We start from the raw sequence: 19,451 nt of genomic DNA, 5'->3' as shown, positions 1-19,451 counted from the left end.
CTTGGGGAATGGGAGGCAAGGGCTTTGCCACTTTCCCATTAAGCTGCTTCCCAGCCCATTCATTCATTGCCAGTGTGGGAATTCGGGGCTGCTTTTATGAATGAATCTACTATGAAGATTTCACAAAAGACTGACCAATGGCATTCGTACGTGTCCTACCCAATTAGCATAACTTTGGGCCAATAGCATTGGTACTTCTTTCAAGTCCTAATTAGCATAAGTTTGGACCAATAGCATTGGACCAAGTGCTATATAAACCCCTGGAGGCTGTTTTGGAGAAGAGAAGCTGCCCAGTCCTTGAAGATTGTTGCGCTGGATATTTGCCTGAGTTCCGCCGGAGTTCCGCCCGAGTTCCACGGAAGTTGCAGCCTGGTTTGTTTCCTGGAGATGATTCTTCCACTTCCAAGAGACTGCGAAAGAAGAAGAGATGGTTGAGAATCTGCTGGGGTCTGCTGCAGCACTGGATGGAATTGCCCGCCATGAGGAGCTAGGACTCCTCTCTGCTGCAGAGGCTTCCCCACCCTGTGCGCACAGATCCTACCTACCAGCAGAAGCCATGGATTTTCATCTTCGAACCCCGGTTTCAAAGGTACTGTTATATGTAAGATATATAAATACATATTTAAATAAATTATATGTAATAGATATATAAATATATAATATTTACAAATATATCTATTATATATCATGTCCATTATATATTATAACATATATTATATATTTATAAATATATATATAAATATATATGTTTATATATTATATGTAAATATATAAATATTGCAATTTTTAAATTTTAATTTCTATCAGTAAAATTATGAGATTCATAGAGAATAGAAAATTATTTCCCACAGTTCTGGAGGTTAGAAGTCAGAAAAGTCGGTCCCAATAGTTGTGTCATCATTTGGCAGAAAAGTGGGAGAGACTAAACCCACTCTTAAAAGCCCTTTTTCTTTCCATTCATTCAAAGTTGAGTTCAGTGCTATCAAAATGTTTAAAGGAACCTAGGAAATGTTTCATTTTATTAATTTTATTTATTGGTCATTTTTAGTTATAAAATATGTTTTTTTAAATTTTTAAAGTAGTAAATGAACCCTTATATTATTTTATTTATATTTGGTACTGAGAATTAACCCCAGTGCCTCACACATGCTAGGCAAGTGCTCTGCCTCTGAGCCACAACCCTGGCCCATAAAATTCATTTTGATATAGTCCATATTTGTATAATTAGACCTTATCTATTTAGAGTTGCATTCTTAGGATGTACATGGTGGTGGGATTCACTGTTTTGTTTACACATATATACATGGGAAAGCTTCATCAGAGTCTTTCCACTGTCTTTCTTTTGTTTATGCCCCCTCCTTTCCCTTCATTCCCTATTGTCTAATCTACTGCACTTCTGTTTCCATCATCCTCCTGTTGTGGGTTAGCTTCCACATATCAGATAAAATATTTGTCCTTTGTTTTTTGTAAACTGGCTTAGCTTCAGTTATCATGATTGTCTCCAGGTGGATCCATTTATGGGCAGATATTGTAGTCATATTTTTTTCTGCAAATTGATATGTTTTTTAATCTACTTTTAAAAAATTTGTTCTAATTCTACATGACAATAGAAGGCATTTTGACATATCATACGTAAATGTAGGATGATCCCTCATGCTTCTGGTTGTGCAAGAAATAGCATTACACCAGTCATGTATTTGTATATGTACTTTGGATGATAATGTCTGATTCATTCTACTATCCATTCTACCCACTATACCCCTTCCTCTCTCTTCACTCCTCAATGCAATCTAAGCAACTATATTCTTCCCTACCTGCCCCTGCCCCCTTCCTGTGACTAGCATAAGCATATCAGGGAAAACTTGTAACCTTTGGTTTTTTGGGATTGGATTATCACTTAGCATGATAAACTCCATCCATTTACCAGCAATTGTCATGATTTCATTCTTCTTAAAGGCTGAGCTGTATTCCTGCATATATATATATATATATATATATATATATATATATATATATATTATATATATATATATTATATATATATATATATGATTGTTTTTTTGTGTGTGTATATATATGTATATGTATATATATATATATATATATATATATATATATATATATATATATACACAAATACACACATATGTATATATATATGCTCATACACACCACATTTTCTTTATTTGTTTATCTGTCGAAAGACACCTAGGTTAGCTCCATAATTCAGCTGTTATGAGTAGAGCTGCTGTAAACATAATGTGGCTGTGTCATTGTAATATGCTGATTTAAAATTCTTTGGTTATAAAATGAGGAAAGGAATAGCTGTGTCAAATGTAAGTTCCATTTGACGTTTTCTGAGGAACTTCCATACTGCTTTCCATAATGGTTGCACCAATTTGCAGTCCCAGAAGCAATGTGTGCATGCACCCTTTCCCACATCCTCACCAACATATTCTTACTTGATGATTGTATTCTGGATAATCATGTTTTTGACTGGGGTGAGATGAAACTTGGAGTAGTTTTGATTTGCTTTCCTCTAATGGCTAAACTTTGAACATTTTTTCATGTATTTTTTGCTTCTTCTGTGAAGTGTTTGTTCACTTCCTTAGCCCATTTATTCATTTGGTTATTTGTTTTTTGTTTTTTCTTTTGGTGTTATGTTCTTTGAGTTCTGCATATTACCTGGAGATTAATGCTCTGAGGTGCATGTGGTGAAGATTTTCTTCCATTCCGTAGGCTCTCTTTTCACATTATTGATTGTTTCCTTTGCTGAGAAGATGCTTTTTAATTTGAATCCATCTTGTTATTGATTCTTGAATTTACTTCTTGGAATGTAGGAGTCCCCTTAAGGAAGTCAGATCTTAGGCTGACATAGTGAAGATTTGGCCCTACTTTTTCATCTATTAAGCACAGGGTCTCTGTTCTAGTTTCTAAGTTTTGACCCATTTTCAGTTGAGATTTCTGCAGAGTGAGAGAGAGGGCTTTACTTTCATTTTATTTTATGTGGCTTTCCGATTTTTGCCCTGTACCATTTGTTGAATAGGCTTTTTTTTTTTTTTCTTTCATGAATGTTTTTGGTGCCTTTGTCTAGTATGAGATAACTGTGTTTTTGTGAATTTGTCTCTGTGTCTTCGATTCTGTGCCATTCATTGGTCTGTGTATCATTTTGATGACGATACAATGCTGTTTTTGTTACGTGGCTCTGTAGTACAGTTTAAGCCATACTATTATGATGTGTCTTACTTCACTCTTCTTGCTAAAGATGGCTTTGGGTATTCTGTGTCTCTTATTTTTCTACATGAATATCATGATTGTTTTTTTCTGGTTCTGTGAAGAATTGTCTTTGGGATTTTCATATGAATTGCATGAAAATTTATGACCTAGCACAAATTCGTTAAAACTATGAAAAAGAATCCCAGCTCACCATGGACCTGACAGCTGTCTGATCACTGGTGTCTGTTGACCCAGCCACTATCTCCTGCACACTTGGTGGTGAAGCTGAGGTTACTCTTTGCATTTTGGTGTTAAGGGTGTCTCAGAGTTGAGTCTACTCTGCATGTTGGTGCTGAGGTCTGGGTTCAGGCACACTTGGCCACCACACAGCCTGGGATACTTTGCTGGATTTTCTAAACTTTTTTGTGTCTGAAATTTCTTTGGGTCCTTTAATCACTTTGCTTGATTAACTTCTGTGTGTTAGGCACTATACTCTGTGTGGAGTACAGAGTGAATAGGCCAAGTCCATGCTTCCATGGAACTTAATGAAGTTAGTAGAATGATTATAGCATCTATATCTACCTCAATGTTACTGTGAAACTTAGAAGACAGTATGTCTGTTAATAACTGCAGTGCTGAGGACTGTAATATTACTGAGGAAATTCACAGAAGATTCATCAGGCATCACCTTGTTTTTGTCTGGGAAGTCTGAGAAATGTAAAGTTGTCGGTTTTTCTATAAGAAAAACAGACGTTTAACACAGTTCATATCTGAAGTCTGTGAACTTCAGGAATGCCTGTGGGTTGCCTGTCTCTAGGTCAGACACACGGTCCTGTGCTCTCTCAATACAGGTTTGGAGACCCTTGAAGCCTCTTCTATAACCATGAGAGCTAGTGCTTCATAGTCAGCAGGTCAATTCCAAGTCTCCAGGTCACATAGATGACACATCCCTATGGTGCTGACTTCCCCCCAATCAGTTCATCTCCTGCTTCACATACTCACTGGCCACCATTAGCTGGATGGGCCCTGTCCCATTTATGGGAATTTTATAGCCTGTGCGTTCATTGTCCAAAGCTTTCAGAGAGGGGCCTGGCCTTTCCTAATCACCAGAACAATCTCTGTGTCCTCTTCACATGGTCCTGTTTTTACTGGCTCTAAGTGTGCTTTGTGCAGTTGGTGGTGTACTGCAAGCTCATACCACATTCATTTTGTGTCCTCTTCCTTATAGCACTTAACAGGGTGCTGGGATTTGGTCTGAAAAATGACCCTAAACTTCATGACCATACAGTTAAGAAAACCTAGGGTTTGGAGGCAATGATAGTATGGAGAGAAACCAATTCCTCCTAGGGAAACACATGCACAATCAAATGTCATTTCAGTAAAATGACATCTTGCACACCAAAATCAAGCAATTCTGTATGGATTTCAGAGTGTTAAAAAAATGTGGGGAAAACAGAACTAGAAGATAAAATTGAATAGTTTCTCAATTTCTGCGTGGGAGCCGGTTCTCACTGTCAGATCACACTTTGCTTAAGCTGGGGAGCATGAATGTCACATGAAGTGAGACAAGTGAGCCTGTGGAGTGCCTGTGAGAGTTTGGGCAATAAAGTAGTTCCTGTTTGAACCAACAAGTGCCTTGTGGCGACTTGGTTATTTGTGCCCAGCCAGGCTGCGGCATTTGGTGCTAATAACACCAAGGTCGCAGGTACGTTCCCCATATGGGCCACCAAATGCCACACTTGTAGGTTCAAACATCATCCAGTCACAGCAATTATACACAGCTTAACTTAATTATCATCATCTTAATGGCTCTCTCGCGTCACCTCTCAACCACTCCTTCTGGCAAAAATGCCAGGCACCACCCCGACTCGGCTGTGGCTCTCAACAGAAGTGGTTCATTGGAGGCATGGCTATGGGGTATGTATTTTGTATCTGGAGAGTGAAGTGTCTCTCTTTGCTTTTTGATCAAATGTGAGCTGTTTCCCTCTGTCATGCTCTTCCACCATGATGATTTGCCTCACCTCAAGCCCTGAGGAATGAAGCCAGCCTTCAATGGACTAGCACCTCTGAAACTGTGAGCCTCCAAATAAATTTTTCCTCTCCTAAAATTGTTCTAGTCAGGTACTTCAGTCATATCAGTGAATAGCTGATATAACATTTACCCATTTTCCCCATGTGAGGTTCTTATCTATTTATATAAGTCTTTCTTTTTCCATTATTTGTTTTCTTTTTAGCTCAGTGATGCACTTATTGGTATATTTATATGTGTCACTCTGTTTTACTTTAAGTTCCTAGGTCAGGAAGCATGATAAATTTTCCTCTACACAGACAATGCCCATCAAACACAGCATATATAGTTGCTGATATGTGCTTATCAAATGCACAGAGACAGAGACTATGGAGGAAAAATAACTAAAGGCAATGTTATATGAATGCAGTGGAAATGACTGCAAGAAGACAAAGAAATCAAGAAAATATAGTTACCAAAAGATTAGAGAATAATATGAACAGGAAATGTCAGTATTGTGGAAGACAGAAGGAAAAGTTTAAAGAGAAAATGTCAGTAGTGTCAACTACATCAAAAAGACTATGAAAAGTTCAGGACTGAATGTTATGGGATGAATTCTGTGCCCCCCAAAAAATCATGTTCGAGTCCTAACCCACAGTAACAGTGAACGTGGACTTATTTAAAATCTATATTTTATAATTATACATGTAAATATATATATTTGCAAAGATGCACTCTCTCTCTATATATATATGTATATATATATGTATATATATATATATATGTATATGTATGTATATATATATATATATATATATATGTATATGTATGTATATATATATATATATAATTTTCTTCAAGTTATGATTATGTTATGTTATAATGAATTAGGTATCTCTATAAAAGAAAGAAGAGGGAGATTTAGAAAAAGAAACAGCTACCCACATTGAAGAAGGCCATGTGGTCACATAAGGAGAGATGGAAATGATGTTGCTGCAATCCAGGGAACTTTAAGGAATTACAACAATAAATTGAGAAAAGGCACTAAAGGATTCTTCCTCATTAGTTATGGAGGTAGAAAAACTCTAGGGATACCTTGACTTGAGACTCCACCATTCTGAGAAAACGATCTAACTTGTGGTATTTTGTTACAGCAGCACTAAGAAACTAATACATTGAAAAGAACTGAATGAGAGCTGGGTAGAGTAGTCCACACCTGTAATCCCAGGTACTGGGGAAGCTGAAGCAGGAGGATTAAAAGTTTGATCCCAGCCTAAGCAATTCAGTGAGACCCTGTCTCAATATAATATAAAAAGGGCTTGCAGAGGTGGGGCTTGTAGCTTAGTGATAGAACACACCTGGTTTCATTACCCAATACTGCCAAAAAAGGAATAATAAGAAGAACTGAATAATTACAGGACATACTAGAGGCATTTTAAGATAATTGTTTTCTAGGAACAAAGGGAATCAAGCTAGATTACAAATAACTGGGAAAGTGTGTGGGTGATTAAATTAATGCTAAAATTATAGCCCATTATTTCAAAAAAATTTAAGTGATCAAAACAAAAAAAGTTTCTCTCTCATATTAAATTATTTAAGTTTTATACTAAGTGATTTTACAAGGTTGTGATAAAATATATTCCTTTAGATACTACTGAGGTTTTGAGAAAATAATATACTGAAACAATAATTTAAAAATATCTTTTCAAAATAAAAATTAGTGACCCTGACCTCACAAATTTACTCTTATTTTAGAAATTTCCTTACTCAGTGTATTTTAACCAATATCACATACATCTATCTTCACAGTCAAGTTCGTATTGACAGGTATTTTTTTTTTCTTTTCATCCTTTTCTTTTCCTGCTGTGTAATCGAACTCTGATTTTCTTGCAGTCAGCTCTGTGTGCAAAGAATCAGGATACAATTTCACTTCATGTTCCTAAGGTCAATGGGTAGTTCAATCTTAAAATAACATGAACACTAGACAAATACTTCTGACAAGCTACATCCAACCTGTAAGCCTGTACTGTGCAGGCTATTACTGCTAGAAGAGGGATTGAAACAACCAGAGCAAGCATTATTTTCTCAAGGATACATTCCAACTGACTTTGAACTTGTTTATCTTTTTTAAAATCACTTTATCAAGGTATGATTGATATGTAAAAAGGTACATATTTAATGTATACAACAATTTTTATGAATCAAAAAAGGTATCTATTACAAATCTCATTGTAGCAATTGCCTTTACATAGCCAATATTTTTTCTATTCTTTTCTAAAATCAAATGTGGTAACCATTTCAAGATATCATATAAAAATAGTCATCCTTACCCTTCTGTCCCATAAAATAAATTATTGCAATTATCCTGACTTTGGACCGCTGCTGAAACAAGACTCAAGATAACAATGAAGAAAAGTATAATTGTCTATTTTGTTCAGCTGTTTGATCTTTGTGTGTGTGTGTGTGTGTGTGTGTGCATAAAAACATAGCATCATAACCTTCAAGGAATGTGGACTTTATCTATAAACAATTAAAAATAGTTATAATATGTAACCTAAAAGGATCTTTATCACCTTGGCTTCAAATTAAGCTGTAATCATTTGCATTACTGAGAAAAAGGAAATCTCTACATTATTAAGAAAGTTCCCAAGTAGTTAAAAGTTTGCTCCTTTAGTTTATTGAAACTATGGTGTGGGTTTATTCTCAAACAACAACATTTCTATAAAATTAAATTTTGAAGTATACTTTAAAATTGTTTTTAAGAAGGAATGTGTGAATAATTTTAATTCCCTTAGACTATCTAATATAGTTTCAGATGCCTTTTTGTTGAATTGTATATTAAAAAGGTATATTATTTCTAGCGTGATGTGCCAGGTTTCTGTTCTCATGAGTAAAAGGCTCAAGGGTTACTCCACTTGAACTGGCCTAATTGGGCTGCATGAAATAACCACACAAGAGACACAAATACCTTTTTCATTGGGGTCCCTGTGATGGCTCCTCTGACCTTAAGGGTCCACAGGAAGGGAGAGAGCAAGAGCATGCACTGACCCCTTTTATAGAGAATTGTTGCTTTATGGTCACCAAAAAAGCTAAAATTACAAAGATTGAATGAGGGGAATGCCAGTTGGTATAACCAGTTTGGAAAACTGTCTGATATTATCTACCACACCTAAACATAAGTTGTGGCCTAATGGTTCACTCCTAACTAGGTATTCCCTGGAAATGTGGACACAATGTTGCCAAAACCCATATAATTTAATGTTCATAGCAATACTATTTCTGTTAGCTCCAAACTAGAATCTAGCCACAGACTCATTATCAAACATACCGATAAATTAAAAATGGTAAATATTTCAAACAATAGATATTATATAGAATTAAGAATTAACAATCTATAACTATATCCAACAATGCAGTTGACTATCCCAAACATTGTGAAAGACTAAACACAAGAGCAAATAGCTTATTTTCCATTTATATAAAGTACTAAAACCAGGTAAATATATCCCATGTTCTTAGAGATCCTGATAGTGTTCACCCCATATGGAGGGCCAGGAGGACAGAGGGCAAGGGGCACTGACTGAAAGGCAGTATTGATTCGGGAGATAGTGAAGTTCAGTGATTTGACCTTGATGGTGGTTGTGTGTTTTTACATTAATATTAAGCAAATCATTTGCTCTTATTCTCTTTATGCATATTATACTTCACTATCAAGTTTTTTAAAAAACAACATTTCAATTTTTCTTGAATGATTAAACTCATTTATGTCAGAGTGAACCAGTTGCTTCATGCATGCATATTAAAAAGTCTTTAAAGACTGATTTCACAAATTGCTGGTAAAGCAAGCTCCCCTTATCAGATAGGACTATGTTGTTTGCTTATGTTGTCTGGGATTTGATTGAGAAACCACTGCCTCAACTGAAGTTCTGTAAATGGTTTTAAAAAGACATTATTACATTACTTCCTGTTCTGTGGTTTACATGCAATAGAACTGAACAGAGTTGGATTACTGGAGAGTTTATGAAATCCCAGGAGGCGATAACCCCCTGCTGCTTCTACATTCCAGGAGACCTGAGCTTGTTCCCAATAGAGAACATGCCTTCATTTACCAGAACAAATCAAAGAGAGGTCACAGCATTAGAATTCAGTGGGAGTGCAGTAAGAATCCTGATCAAGTTCTGGTGATGCTAGGATTAGTAGGTTTAGTAGGTTTTGGGGGTTTTTTCTTGTTTTTTTTTTTTTCTCCTTCTTTGCTTTGCGAAAGTTTCTGATGGGTGGAGCATCCAGTAACCCCTATTTCCCAAGCTCTTTCAACTTCCTTTAGAAGCAAGTACTTTCCTGTCCTGATTGCGATTTTTAGCAGAGGTGAACTGGACCCTGTGAGCACTCTCAGCTAATAAATGTGCCCTTAAAAGATTCAAAACATGAGATTGCCTGCAAAGATTATTTGGTTGATATTGTGGACTGTTTGTACAGCAGAAGGTAAGATGAAAACAAAAAAGCTTTTTCCTCATAAGTGTATTAGGAAACATTTGCTGATGTTGTTTTCACATAATTAAAATTTAGTCTAGAAAATGTGATTTAATTAGTAGTCTGTAGCTCAGTTTTTGGCTTTTGACATTTTATACGTTAAAAATGTAATTACCTGGGCTGGGGCTGTAACTCAGTGGTAAAGTGCTTGCCTTGCATGTGTGAGGCACTGGGTTCAATCCTCAGCACCACATAAAAACAAATAAAGATACTGTGTGTTCATCTACAACTAAATAAATATTTTTTAAAAATGTAATTACCTTATTCGAATGGCATACCTGACTATTCATAATTTTATTTCATGTATAATTTAAGAAACTATTTCAATAAGTGTTTCTGAAAACTAATCTGGTATGATCATTTCCCATGTAATTAACATAAGATACAATCTACTCTTTTTGTTTACAAGCTTTATCAATATGCTTTATGTGAAAGTAGTAAGAGATAATGTGCATATATACATAATCAAAGAAAGCCTTCAAATCAATAATGATTAGATTTATTTCAGATATAATTTTAACTCTTCCTAAAAAATAATAATTTACAAATGATATTACTATGGTCTTAAAAGTCTTGTAGAAAAGCATTACTTGTATTATTAAAATGAGAAAACCCTATCAGTTTGAAACGCAATTGAATATACAATATTTGTCACATTTAACTTTTTCATTTTAGTTTCTTTTTTCCTATGGTTATCTATAAGGTATGTTGTCTAAGAGCAGTCTTTTGGATTAGTAAATGTGAGCACTAGGATTTTTTTTTCTGATACTAGTAAAACAAATTCTAAATTTATAATTAAATTAAAAAAAATCTTTTTTGTCATAGATGGACACAATATCTTCATTTATTTATTTTTATATTTATTTTTATTTTTATATGGTGCTGAGAATCAAACCCAGTGCCTCATCCGTGCGAAGCAAGTGCTTTACCACTGAGCCTCAACCCCAGTCCCTATAATTAAATTTAGTTCTACCTATAATTACCAATAGATTAAAATTTTTATCCTCAGTGAAGTTTGCTTTCGTAATTCATGATAGGTAACTAGATATGTGATAGGTATCTGAGCAACATTACAATGTCAATTGAAAAACATATCATTCATAATTTCCCCGAACTTTTTACTTATCCAAAACATTTTGATTGAGAGCCTACAATATAGTACCTAGCCCCTGAAGAGTATTAGCAAATGTTACAGAACTTTTCTCCTTTGAGGTTTTTCCAATCTAGAAAATAAATTCAGATTTTTTTTTCAGTTATGTTCTTTAGGAATTTTTTTAAAAAAATTATTTAAAATTTATTTAAAGTTATTTAAAAAGTTATTTCAGTTATGTTCTTTAGGAATTTTTCTTTAAAAAGTTAATATGTTTTAAAATATTGTACCTTATTTGGGAGAGAGAGAGAGAAAGAGAGAGAGAGAGAGAGAATTTTTTAATATTTATTTTTTAGTTTTCGGTGGACACACATCTTTACTTTTTATTTTTTATGTGGTGCTGAGGATCGAACCCAGTGCCCCACGCATGCCAGGCGAGCACGCTACCGCTTGAGCTACATCCCCAGCCCACCCTTTTTCTTAGTTATATATTCTAATATGTTATTGCTTGTTAGCTCATAAACCTTATATCCAACCACTTCCCTCCCCCCCAATACTGGGGATTAAACTCAAAGCCTTTCATGTGGTGCAAGGCAAGTACTCTCCCAGAATTACATCCCTACTCATATCTAGTGATTAAAAAAAAAAAAAAAAAACTTTATGTATGTATGTGCTTTTTTATTTATTTACTTATTTTATGTTTTTATTAGTGCATTCATTGTGGTATATTCATACAAGTACATAGCATAATTTGGCTACATTTAGAACCAGGCAGATATCAGTTTTTTGCACATATAAATACAATAATTGGAAGTTGAAAATAAAGTATTATTACATTTGCAAAATGTTCTAAAAGAATGTGAATATTACCAATCGTAGCAAACTTTCTTTTCCCTTAAGTAAATGTTTTTGTCTTTCTTATTTTATGGGAATGCTTTTAATGTTTTACATTACATACTGTTTGCTGAAGTTTTATGTAGATATCATTTACTATGTAAGGAAGATTTATTTTATTTTTAAATAATTTTTCAAAATGAAGAATTAAGGCCAAGTTAAATTGAGTTGTTTAAATGATTACAAAGTAGAATTTGAAATATTATTAAAATGGAGTGCAGCACAGTATACATGATTATTCAATAAGAGTGATTTAAATTCTTCATTTGCATAATCAATTCTAGCTGGCTTGTTTCACTTGTATTTTATTTTTCTTCAATGTGTGTTTAAATGTGATATCAGTTCCTCCTGGTGAATTGAGCAATAGCACATCCATGTTTTAGAAGAAACAACTCTTTATCTGGCTGTATTCCTAACAGATAAAAAAAAATTCTAGAATTTAAAATGTTATTTAGGTCAGCCTCATAATAGCCATCAGACCACATGTAAGATAGTAAGCCAATAAGAAAAATTTCATGAATTTCCAGTGGACATAGGATTCCTATTTTATTCCTTACTTTTCAGAAAGTCTCTGAAACAATTAGTTGAAAATGTCATCGATTTCATCAGTTGATTATGCCTCAGAGAAATTTTACTAAGCAGAATAGCCTTAATTGCTGAAAGTATTCATATATACTTCAACATTTGCTTCTGTTTTTATTTTTTTCATTGAATACTGAATACTAAATTGAGAGATTGAAAGAGTTTTGAAAACTACCACAATCTGCTCTACTCCACTAGACACAAAATGTAAACATTTCATAAATTTCTTTTGCCTTGATAAGAGTAAACATTCCTCAGAAAACCAATACTCCTACAGAATAATAATAGCAGGGAAAATGTGTAACCTCAGCTTTCTGTTTGTTCTTCCCTTTTACTATGTTGGGGACCAAGTGGCACCTTGAATGTAGTGCTTGATCTGCATTCACATTCCTCCTTGTGTAGGAGCATAAGTTGCTTTTTTCTTGTGAAAGGTCTTGGCTCCAGGAGAGAACACAGGCTACTGAGAATTGGGTGGGACTTACAAGACAGAGTTCCTTAATCAAACCAGAGTTTCAGTTTTATTGAATGTATTATGACCAAGCTTTTCCAGTAGATCTTGAAAATTTAGGATCTAACAATTGAATACTATTTGTAATTAGGCCATAACCCCCAAATTACAAGATCATTAAAGTAAACAGATTAAAACTATACTGAACTATGTCCAACTGAAATATGCACTGGCTTATGGTGTTTTTGGATATATGCGTTTTCTGATCCTGGAGGTTTAGAGGGCAAAAATGTTCTTTGAGGCCTAGAAAGATCTTATAAAGATTGAGAGGTTCCATTTCAGTCAAGAAAAGGAGAATTTGTTTTGTTACAAAATACATTGTTTCAGGTGTAAGATATTTTAAAATTTGAGTTAACCCTAATGTAAAAAACTGATATTATATATCATATAAAAACTAAATACACATCAATAAAAATTGTTCTTAATAAAGATATACATATAAGTGTTACATGTCATTTTCTTATCCAAAAAAGTGATAGTATATTATCTCAAATTGTTTTAATTTCAGTGTGACAAATAAAATCCCCCATTTCGTCCAAACTCCACATAATCAGAGATAGGTATATGGATTTTTACCTATATGATGAGAATACAAAGTGTAATCCCATGCAATATCTCAGTTGTCTTTAATATCTTTTCTTCTCCTGAAATACTTTGCAAGTTGATGTTGTCATAAATTCAACCATTCTGTAATTTACATGGAATGACAAACACTCTGAATCAATACTTTAATTATCCTCCATATGTCCTGTGAATTATTATAACCTGGAAATGTTATAACCATTTTAGTAGGGGAAGGTAGAAATGGATGGTACCAAGAATAAGAACAGGACAGAGTAATTCTTGAACACCAGGTGCTTCCAGGTAGAGGGATGAAGCACTACAGAGAGTGACCAGGGGTAGACATCATCCTCAGAGATGGTGGGAAAGTGAGAGGTGTAGTAAGGCGGGTCTTGTTCACTGTAAATTTAGGCATATTCTGGCAAAGCATATGCTGCCCTTCCTGCATACAATTTTAAACTGAAACTAAATATTTACACATTGGAAACTGACATAATTCTAAGGGAGAAGTAATTTTCTACATGTAAGTTCAAAAACAGGTCAGTAAACAGTTTTCATTTTTGGCCTTTGGTTACTAAAGTCTGATCTAAAGTTAAAATTGATCGGTTTTTATCCACTAAGTCTCTTTTTCTTCAGTCTACCACTTTTCCTTTTTTGCAATTATGCCTCCTCTCCCCACACCATTTCAAGCTGTTTTCTGATAATAATGTATTTCAACCTAATTATGGCATACCTATTATTCTACCCAGTTTCTTATGGCTGTTACCTGTTTTTCCATTCTCTTTTTATGATCCTGGGACAATCTTTTTTTTTAATAATTTTTTTTAGTTGTAGATGCACACAATACCTTTATTTTATTTATTTACTTTTTATGTGGTGCTGAGGATCAAACCCAGAGCCTCACATACCTTAGGCAATCTCTTCACCACTGAGCTACAACTCCAGCTCCACCCTGGAATAATCGTCATATTCTTTTTCACTATTAAAAAATGTTACACAGAAATTGTGCAATCATGTCTTTAAATATAAAAAAATATAATTTTATTTTTGAAAGCTTATTATTAAGTGCAACATAAATTCTATTCCTTTTTTAGAGTTTATTTTTTAAAAAACTTCCTACTGCCACTGATATTTTCTTTACACCACTTTTCCCAATTATCTTTCTTCTCATGATACTTATAATTTGAATAACATTTTTAGAAGCTATTTGGATCAGATCATATATATATGCATATAAAGTATATTCATGTATATCCATGAGAAGATAGGAAAGAAATTTGATGCAGAATATCTGCTTTTTTCCATTTCCATTTTGTTCACTTGCCTTATTTTTTTCTAAATTGATTTTGTAGTTTGGGTTTTTAGTGTATTCTACCATAATCTAAGTTATTTAAAAATATCTCCTACTGTACTCTCCCCCCCCAAAAAAAAGTGATTTTAGAAAAATAGAGCAAATGTACAAAAAAAAGGTAAAAATTTAAGTAAAGTTTTCTGAATCTCACTATTATCTATAATAATAATTGAACAATAAAAATTTCAAAGATAGAAAATAATACCATTCTCTTAAATTTGAATGTAAAAAAAAAGGTAAATGATGATTAAATGCATAGGGTGAAATATTTGTTGTTTAAATCCAAATAGATACTTGGATATAAGAACACTGACTTTACTTATTAATCTGGAAATGAAAGCATAACATGGAAATTTTTTAAAGTTTAAGATAAACCAAGCATAAAAAAATATTTTCACACTTTGGAAAATATTTTTATGCTGCCTATTTAATAAGTCGCTGCTCAATTTTCTTTAAGAACTGCCAATTTAATTCAAGAAAATTTTGTACATACATTGATTATTTGGAGCAAAATAACTTTTATTGCTTAATTAGAAATTTTTGAGAAGGTTTTAATTAAGATTAAACATATAGTTTTTGTTGATTCAGGCAAATAAACATCCTAACATAAGAAATGCTTTACTATTGTTATAACTCAATATGATGAATTATTACTTGAACTATTTTTGCTAAGACATAAGTTGGTAATAAAAATTCCATGTATTGGGGATTAGAACAAAAATAGACAGGATGTATTTGACAAGACAAGACATTAAATATTATTGAAAATTATTCTATCATACAAACAGAGACAGTCCTCAATTTCAGTTAGTTTATACTTTGACAGTGATAGACTGAATTATAAATGAAGTTATGAAGGAAACAAGGGCCAAAGGAAAGGACTTGGGGTGGAACTGTGTGGCAACATTAGATGAGCTAGACTTGGGGACCGACTAGTAAAAACTGGATGGCTTTGAGCAAGCAGCATTTGAATAGAGGTTTGAAGAATGAAGCAAAGCCAGTCATCAAAAATCTGTAGTACAAATATTCTAGAGGAAGAAACAACTAGAGAAAAAAAATCTTTAAAAAAGAAAGAAAGAAAACTAAAGAGAGACCAATTTTGAAATGCTTGACAAATTATAAACAAACCAGGGGTAGATCTGTCCCAGTTAATGAATGGAACACTTCTGAGAAGAGACCAGAGAGAATGGCAAGATCCAGATAATGTGTTTCCGTCCAGGTGGAGGTAAGGAATGAAGACTCCTTAGTAAAAATGAGATGTCTGAGAAGAATTTTAATCACAGGAGTGATGTGATCAGATTTGCAAAAATCACTTGTGGTTTGTACAGAATGGCCTGAAGAATAGAAGAACTGAGGCCTAGAGACAAGTTATGGCTGGTCAGTTACATAATGTGGAGAAATGGAGAAGGGATGATAATTTTTTTTCTTACAAAATCCAGTGATGTCACTTAAAATTGTGAAAGAAAGCACTGGAGTGTTAAAAATTATTTGTGGTTAAAAAAAAAAGAAGAAAACAAAAAGGTAATTGTGTAAGAATTCCTTAGGTCTGATAAACACCTATACACAGAGTAAGGTTTTGAGGAGTTGGTAGGAAGAGATATGGCCTTATACTTTATATCTTATTAAAAGTAACTAAATTTGAAAGATCAAGTATTAGAAGTATAAACATATTGTTTGAAATTGGAATGATAAGCAGAAAAAAATTATTGGCCTCTGGGCCAAAGTCTTTGCAGATGAACTACATTTTGGGTAGAGATATTCCTTTAATAAAAGTGATTTTAATCAAATAAATTGATAGGAAACTTTGCATCACTTTGTCCCATTAACTTAATAAAAGCAAAGGAACTGGATTCATCAAAATCTTAAGGTCATGGAAAATAGTCTCTACTTACAATGTTGGGAACTACATTTGAAATTTAACTAATGTATTTTCCCAGTAACTGGAACAACACAAAATTGATCTGAATTTTGAAAGTTAAAGACACACAGTCCAACCTATAACTAAAGAGAAATTCTCTATGTAGCAACCTAGACGTGAAATTTCAATATCAACACAAAAACATCAGGCTTCTGTGGTAGTGGTGAAGGATGGAGAGTGGTGGTGTTTTGTAATGGGATATTGGCACCACCTAGTGGAGATTTTGTTCCTTTAAATTATGAATCTCAAAGCTCACGTTAACTTCACTAACACTAATGTTAAAATATTTTGCAAAATCTTCTGAGGAAAATCAATGAATATTACAGCCTACACAGATATTTTATTTTTTCACAAAATGTAATTTCACAGGAGTATTTTTTTAATGAAATGTAAAACATTTTTGCCTGAATATGTCTATGGTAGGACTTGGTGCAGTTGGTTGTCTTTCCCCCCCCACCCCCTCTTTTTTTTAAAAAAATATTTTTAGTTGTAGATGGACATAATACCTTTTTATTTATTTATTTTTATGTGGTGCTGATGATCAAAACCCAGTGCCTTACACGTGCCAGGCAGTGCTCTACCACTGAACCACAACCCCAGACACTTTCCCCTTACTTTTTAAAAAGAAATTCTAGAACAGAAAGTTAAATAATTACTATTATTTATAAAACCAAGTAATAAAAGAAGTTTGACAATTGAAATAATAATCTAACAAATATGTATGATAATATCTTAAAATTTACCATTTTTAAAACTAATATACAATGTTTCTAATATCACTGTTATTGTATCTTAATAGCACACAGTCTTAAAAGCATTAACAATTAAAATCAATAACCAGCATATTTATTTTTTCATTTGACTTTGTTTACTTTTGTTTTAATTAGTTATACATGACAGTAAAATGCACCCTAACACATCACACATAGATGGAGTATAATTTCTCATCCTTCTGGTTGTACATGATGTAGAATCCCACTGGTCATATAGTCATATGTGTACATAGGGCAATAATGTCTGATTCATTCTGCTATCCTTCCTACCCCCAAACCCCGTATTTATTAACTTTGTTTTTATTTTGTATATCATATAATTAATATTACAAATAAGAATAATATGTAGATTTTTCTTTCATATTTTATTGTAAAATATAATACATATAAGTAAATAAAATATGAACATAATAATCTATTACAAATAATTCTAATCATTCTGTTTTATTCCTAATGATGATTATTTGTGCCCCCTCCCTTTACTCTTGATTAGTCTTGTCAGGATTGCATTAATTTTGTTTTGTCCCCAAACTAGCTTTTAGTTTCTTTAATACTTTATATATTGTGTATTTTTTTCATTTTATTATTTCTGCTCTTTTTACTATTATTTACTAATTTCTTTCTACACAGCAATTTTTCTAGCTTTTTGAGAATTCTCACTTCCTTAAGTTTTACCTCCTTTTCATTTATTTTCATTTATTTTACTAAATGTTTGTGTACAATTTTGGTTATTGTTCACTTCAAATATTTTCTAATTCTTATTGATTTCCTCATTGACCTATAGAAGATTTTATGTATTTGTAAACCAATTATTTTTTTATTGCAATTTTCTTGGGTTTTTTTCTTATAACATGGGGGAACAAGAATATATTTTGATTTTGATAGTTTGAAATTTATCAGAACTTGCATTATTATCATCTAATGTAATTTATTTTCATAAATATTTTATGGTGTTTTTTTTTTAAAAATATTGTTGGGTACAGTGTTCTTTGTATATAAAGTAAGTCTTTTGTAAGTTTTTCAAAATATCCTTAAGAATTTTTCTTGCTTTGTTCTCATCAATTATTAATAGGTACACACTGTCTCCAACAGAAATTTTGAAATATATACACTCTTAAGATTTTATATATGTTTGTGGGTGTGTGTGTGTACTTTTTACTAGATGCTTCACATTTTTTTTAGAGAGAGAGAGAGAATTTTTTAATATTTATTTTTTTCTTAGTTTTTGGCGGACACAACATCTTTGTTTGTATGTGGTGCTGAGGATTGAACCCGGGCCGCACGCATGCCAGGCGAGCGCGCTACCGCTTGAGCCACATCCCCAGCCCAGTGCTTCACATTTTATTTTAGACTTTGTGTGTGTGTGTACTGGGGACTGATACCAGGGGCAGTTAACCACTGAACCATATCTCCAGCCCTTTTTTATATTTTATTTAGAGTCAGGGTCTCGCTGAGTTGCTTAGGGCCTTCCTAAATTGCTGAGGCTGGCTTTGAACTTGAGATTCTCCTGTCTCAGTCTCCTGAGTCTCTGGGATTAAAGGCATGTGCCACTGCTCCCAGAATTATTGGTATTCTTGATGACAGCCATTCTGACTGTTGTGAGATGAAATCTCAGTGTAGTTTTGATTTTCATTTCCTTGATTGCTAATGATATGGAATATGTTTTTCATATGTATTTGTATGTCTTCTTTTGAGAAATTTGTGTTTGTTTGCCCTTTTAGTAATTGGGTTATTTGATTTTTTTGTGTAAGGTTTTTTGAGTTCTTTATATATCCTAGATATTAACCTATGTCAGAATAGTCACTAATAAAGATTTTCTCCCATTCTGTAGGTTCTCTCTTCACATTCTTAATTGCTTCCTTTGCTGTGCAGAAGATTTTTAATTTGATACCATCTCATTTATTAACTGTTGGCATTATTTCCTGAGTGTTAGGTAGGCTGTTGAGTTGGAGTGATGATCCTACATTTTCTTCTAGGAGTTGCATAGTTTCTGGTCTAATTCCTAGGTCTTTGATCCATG

At 33.3% G+C, this 19,451-nt stretch overlaps 1 protein-coding gene across 2 annotated transcripts in view; it reads left to right on the top strand.

Annotated features, from left to right (window-relative positions):
- Nucleotides 1–9,568: 9,568 nt before the first annotated feature.
- Nucleotides 9,569–19,451, top strand: part of LOC114100758 (complement factor H-related protein 1) — a 51,568-nt gene continuing 41,685 nt past the window's right edge. The window contains exon 1 of one of the 2 annotated variants that reach the window (XM_071600202.1): nucleotides 9,569–9,706. In XM_071600202.1, coding sequence (XP_071456303.1) covers nucleotides 9,649–9,706 — 58 coding nt within the window. In that variant the 5' untranslated portion in view covers nucleotides 9,569–9,648. The remainder of the gene's footprint in view (nucleotides 9,707–19,451) is intronic. The other variant, XM_071600204.1, reaches the window with a different exon arrangement.

Source organism: Marmota flaviventris, chromosome 12 (assembly GCF_047511675.1).
Source record: "Marmota flaviventris isolate mMarFla1 chromosome 12, mMarFla1.hap1, whole genome shotgun sequence".
Lineage (NCBI taxonomy): Eukaryota > Metazoa > Chordata > Mammalia > Rodentia > Sciuridae > Marmota > Marmota flaviventris.
Note: the sequence above shows the minus strand (reverse complement) of the source record. Positions and strands in the feature narration are given on the sequence as shown.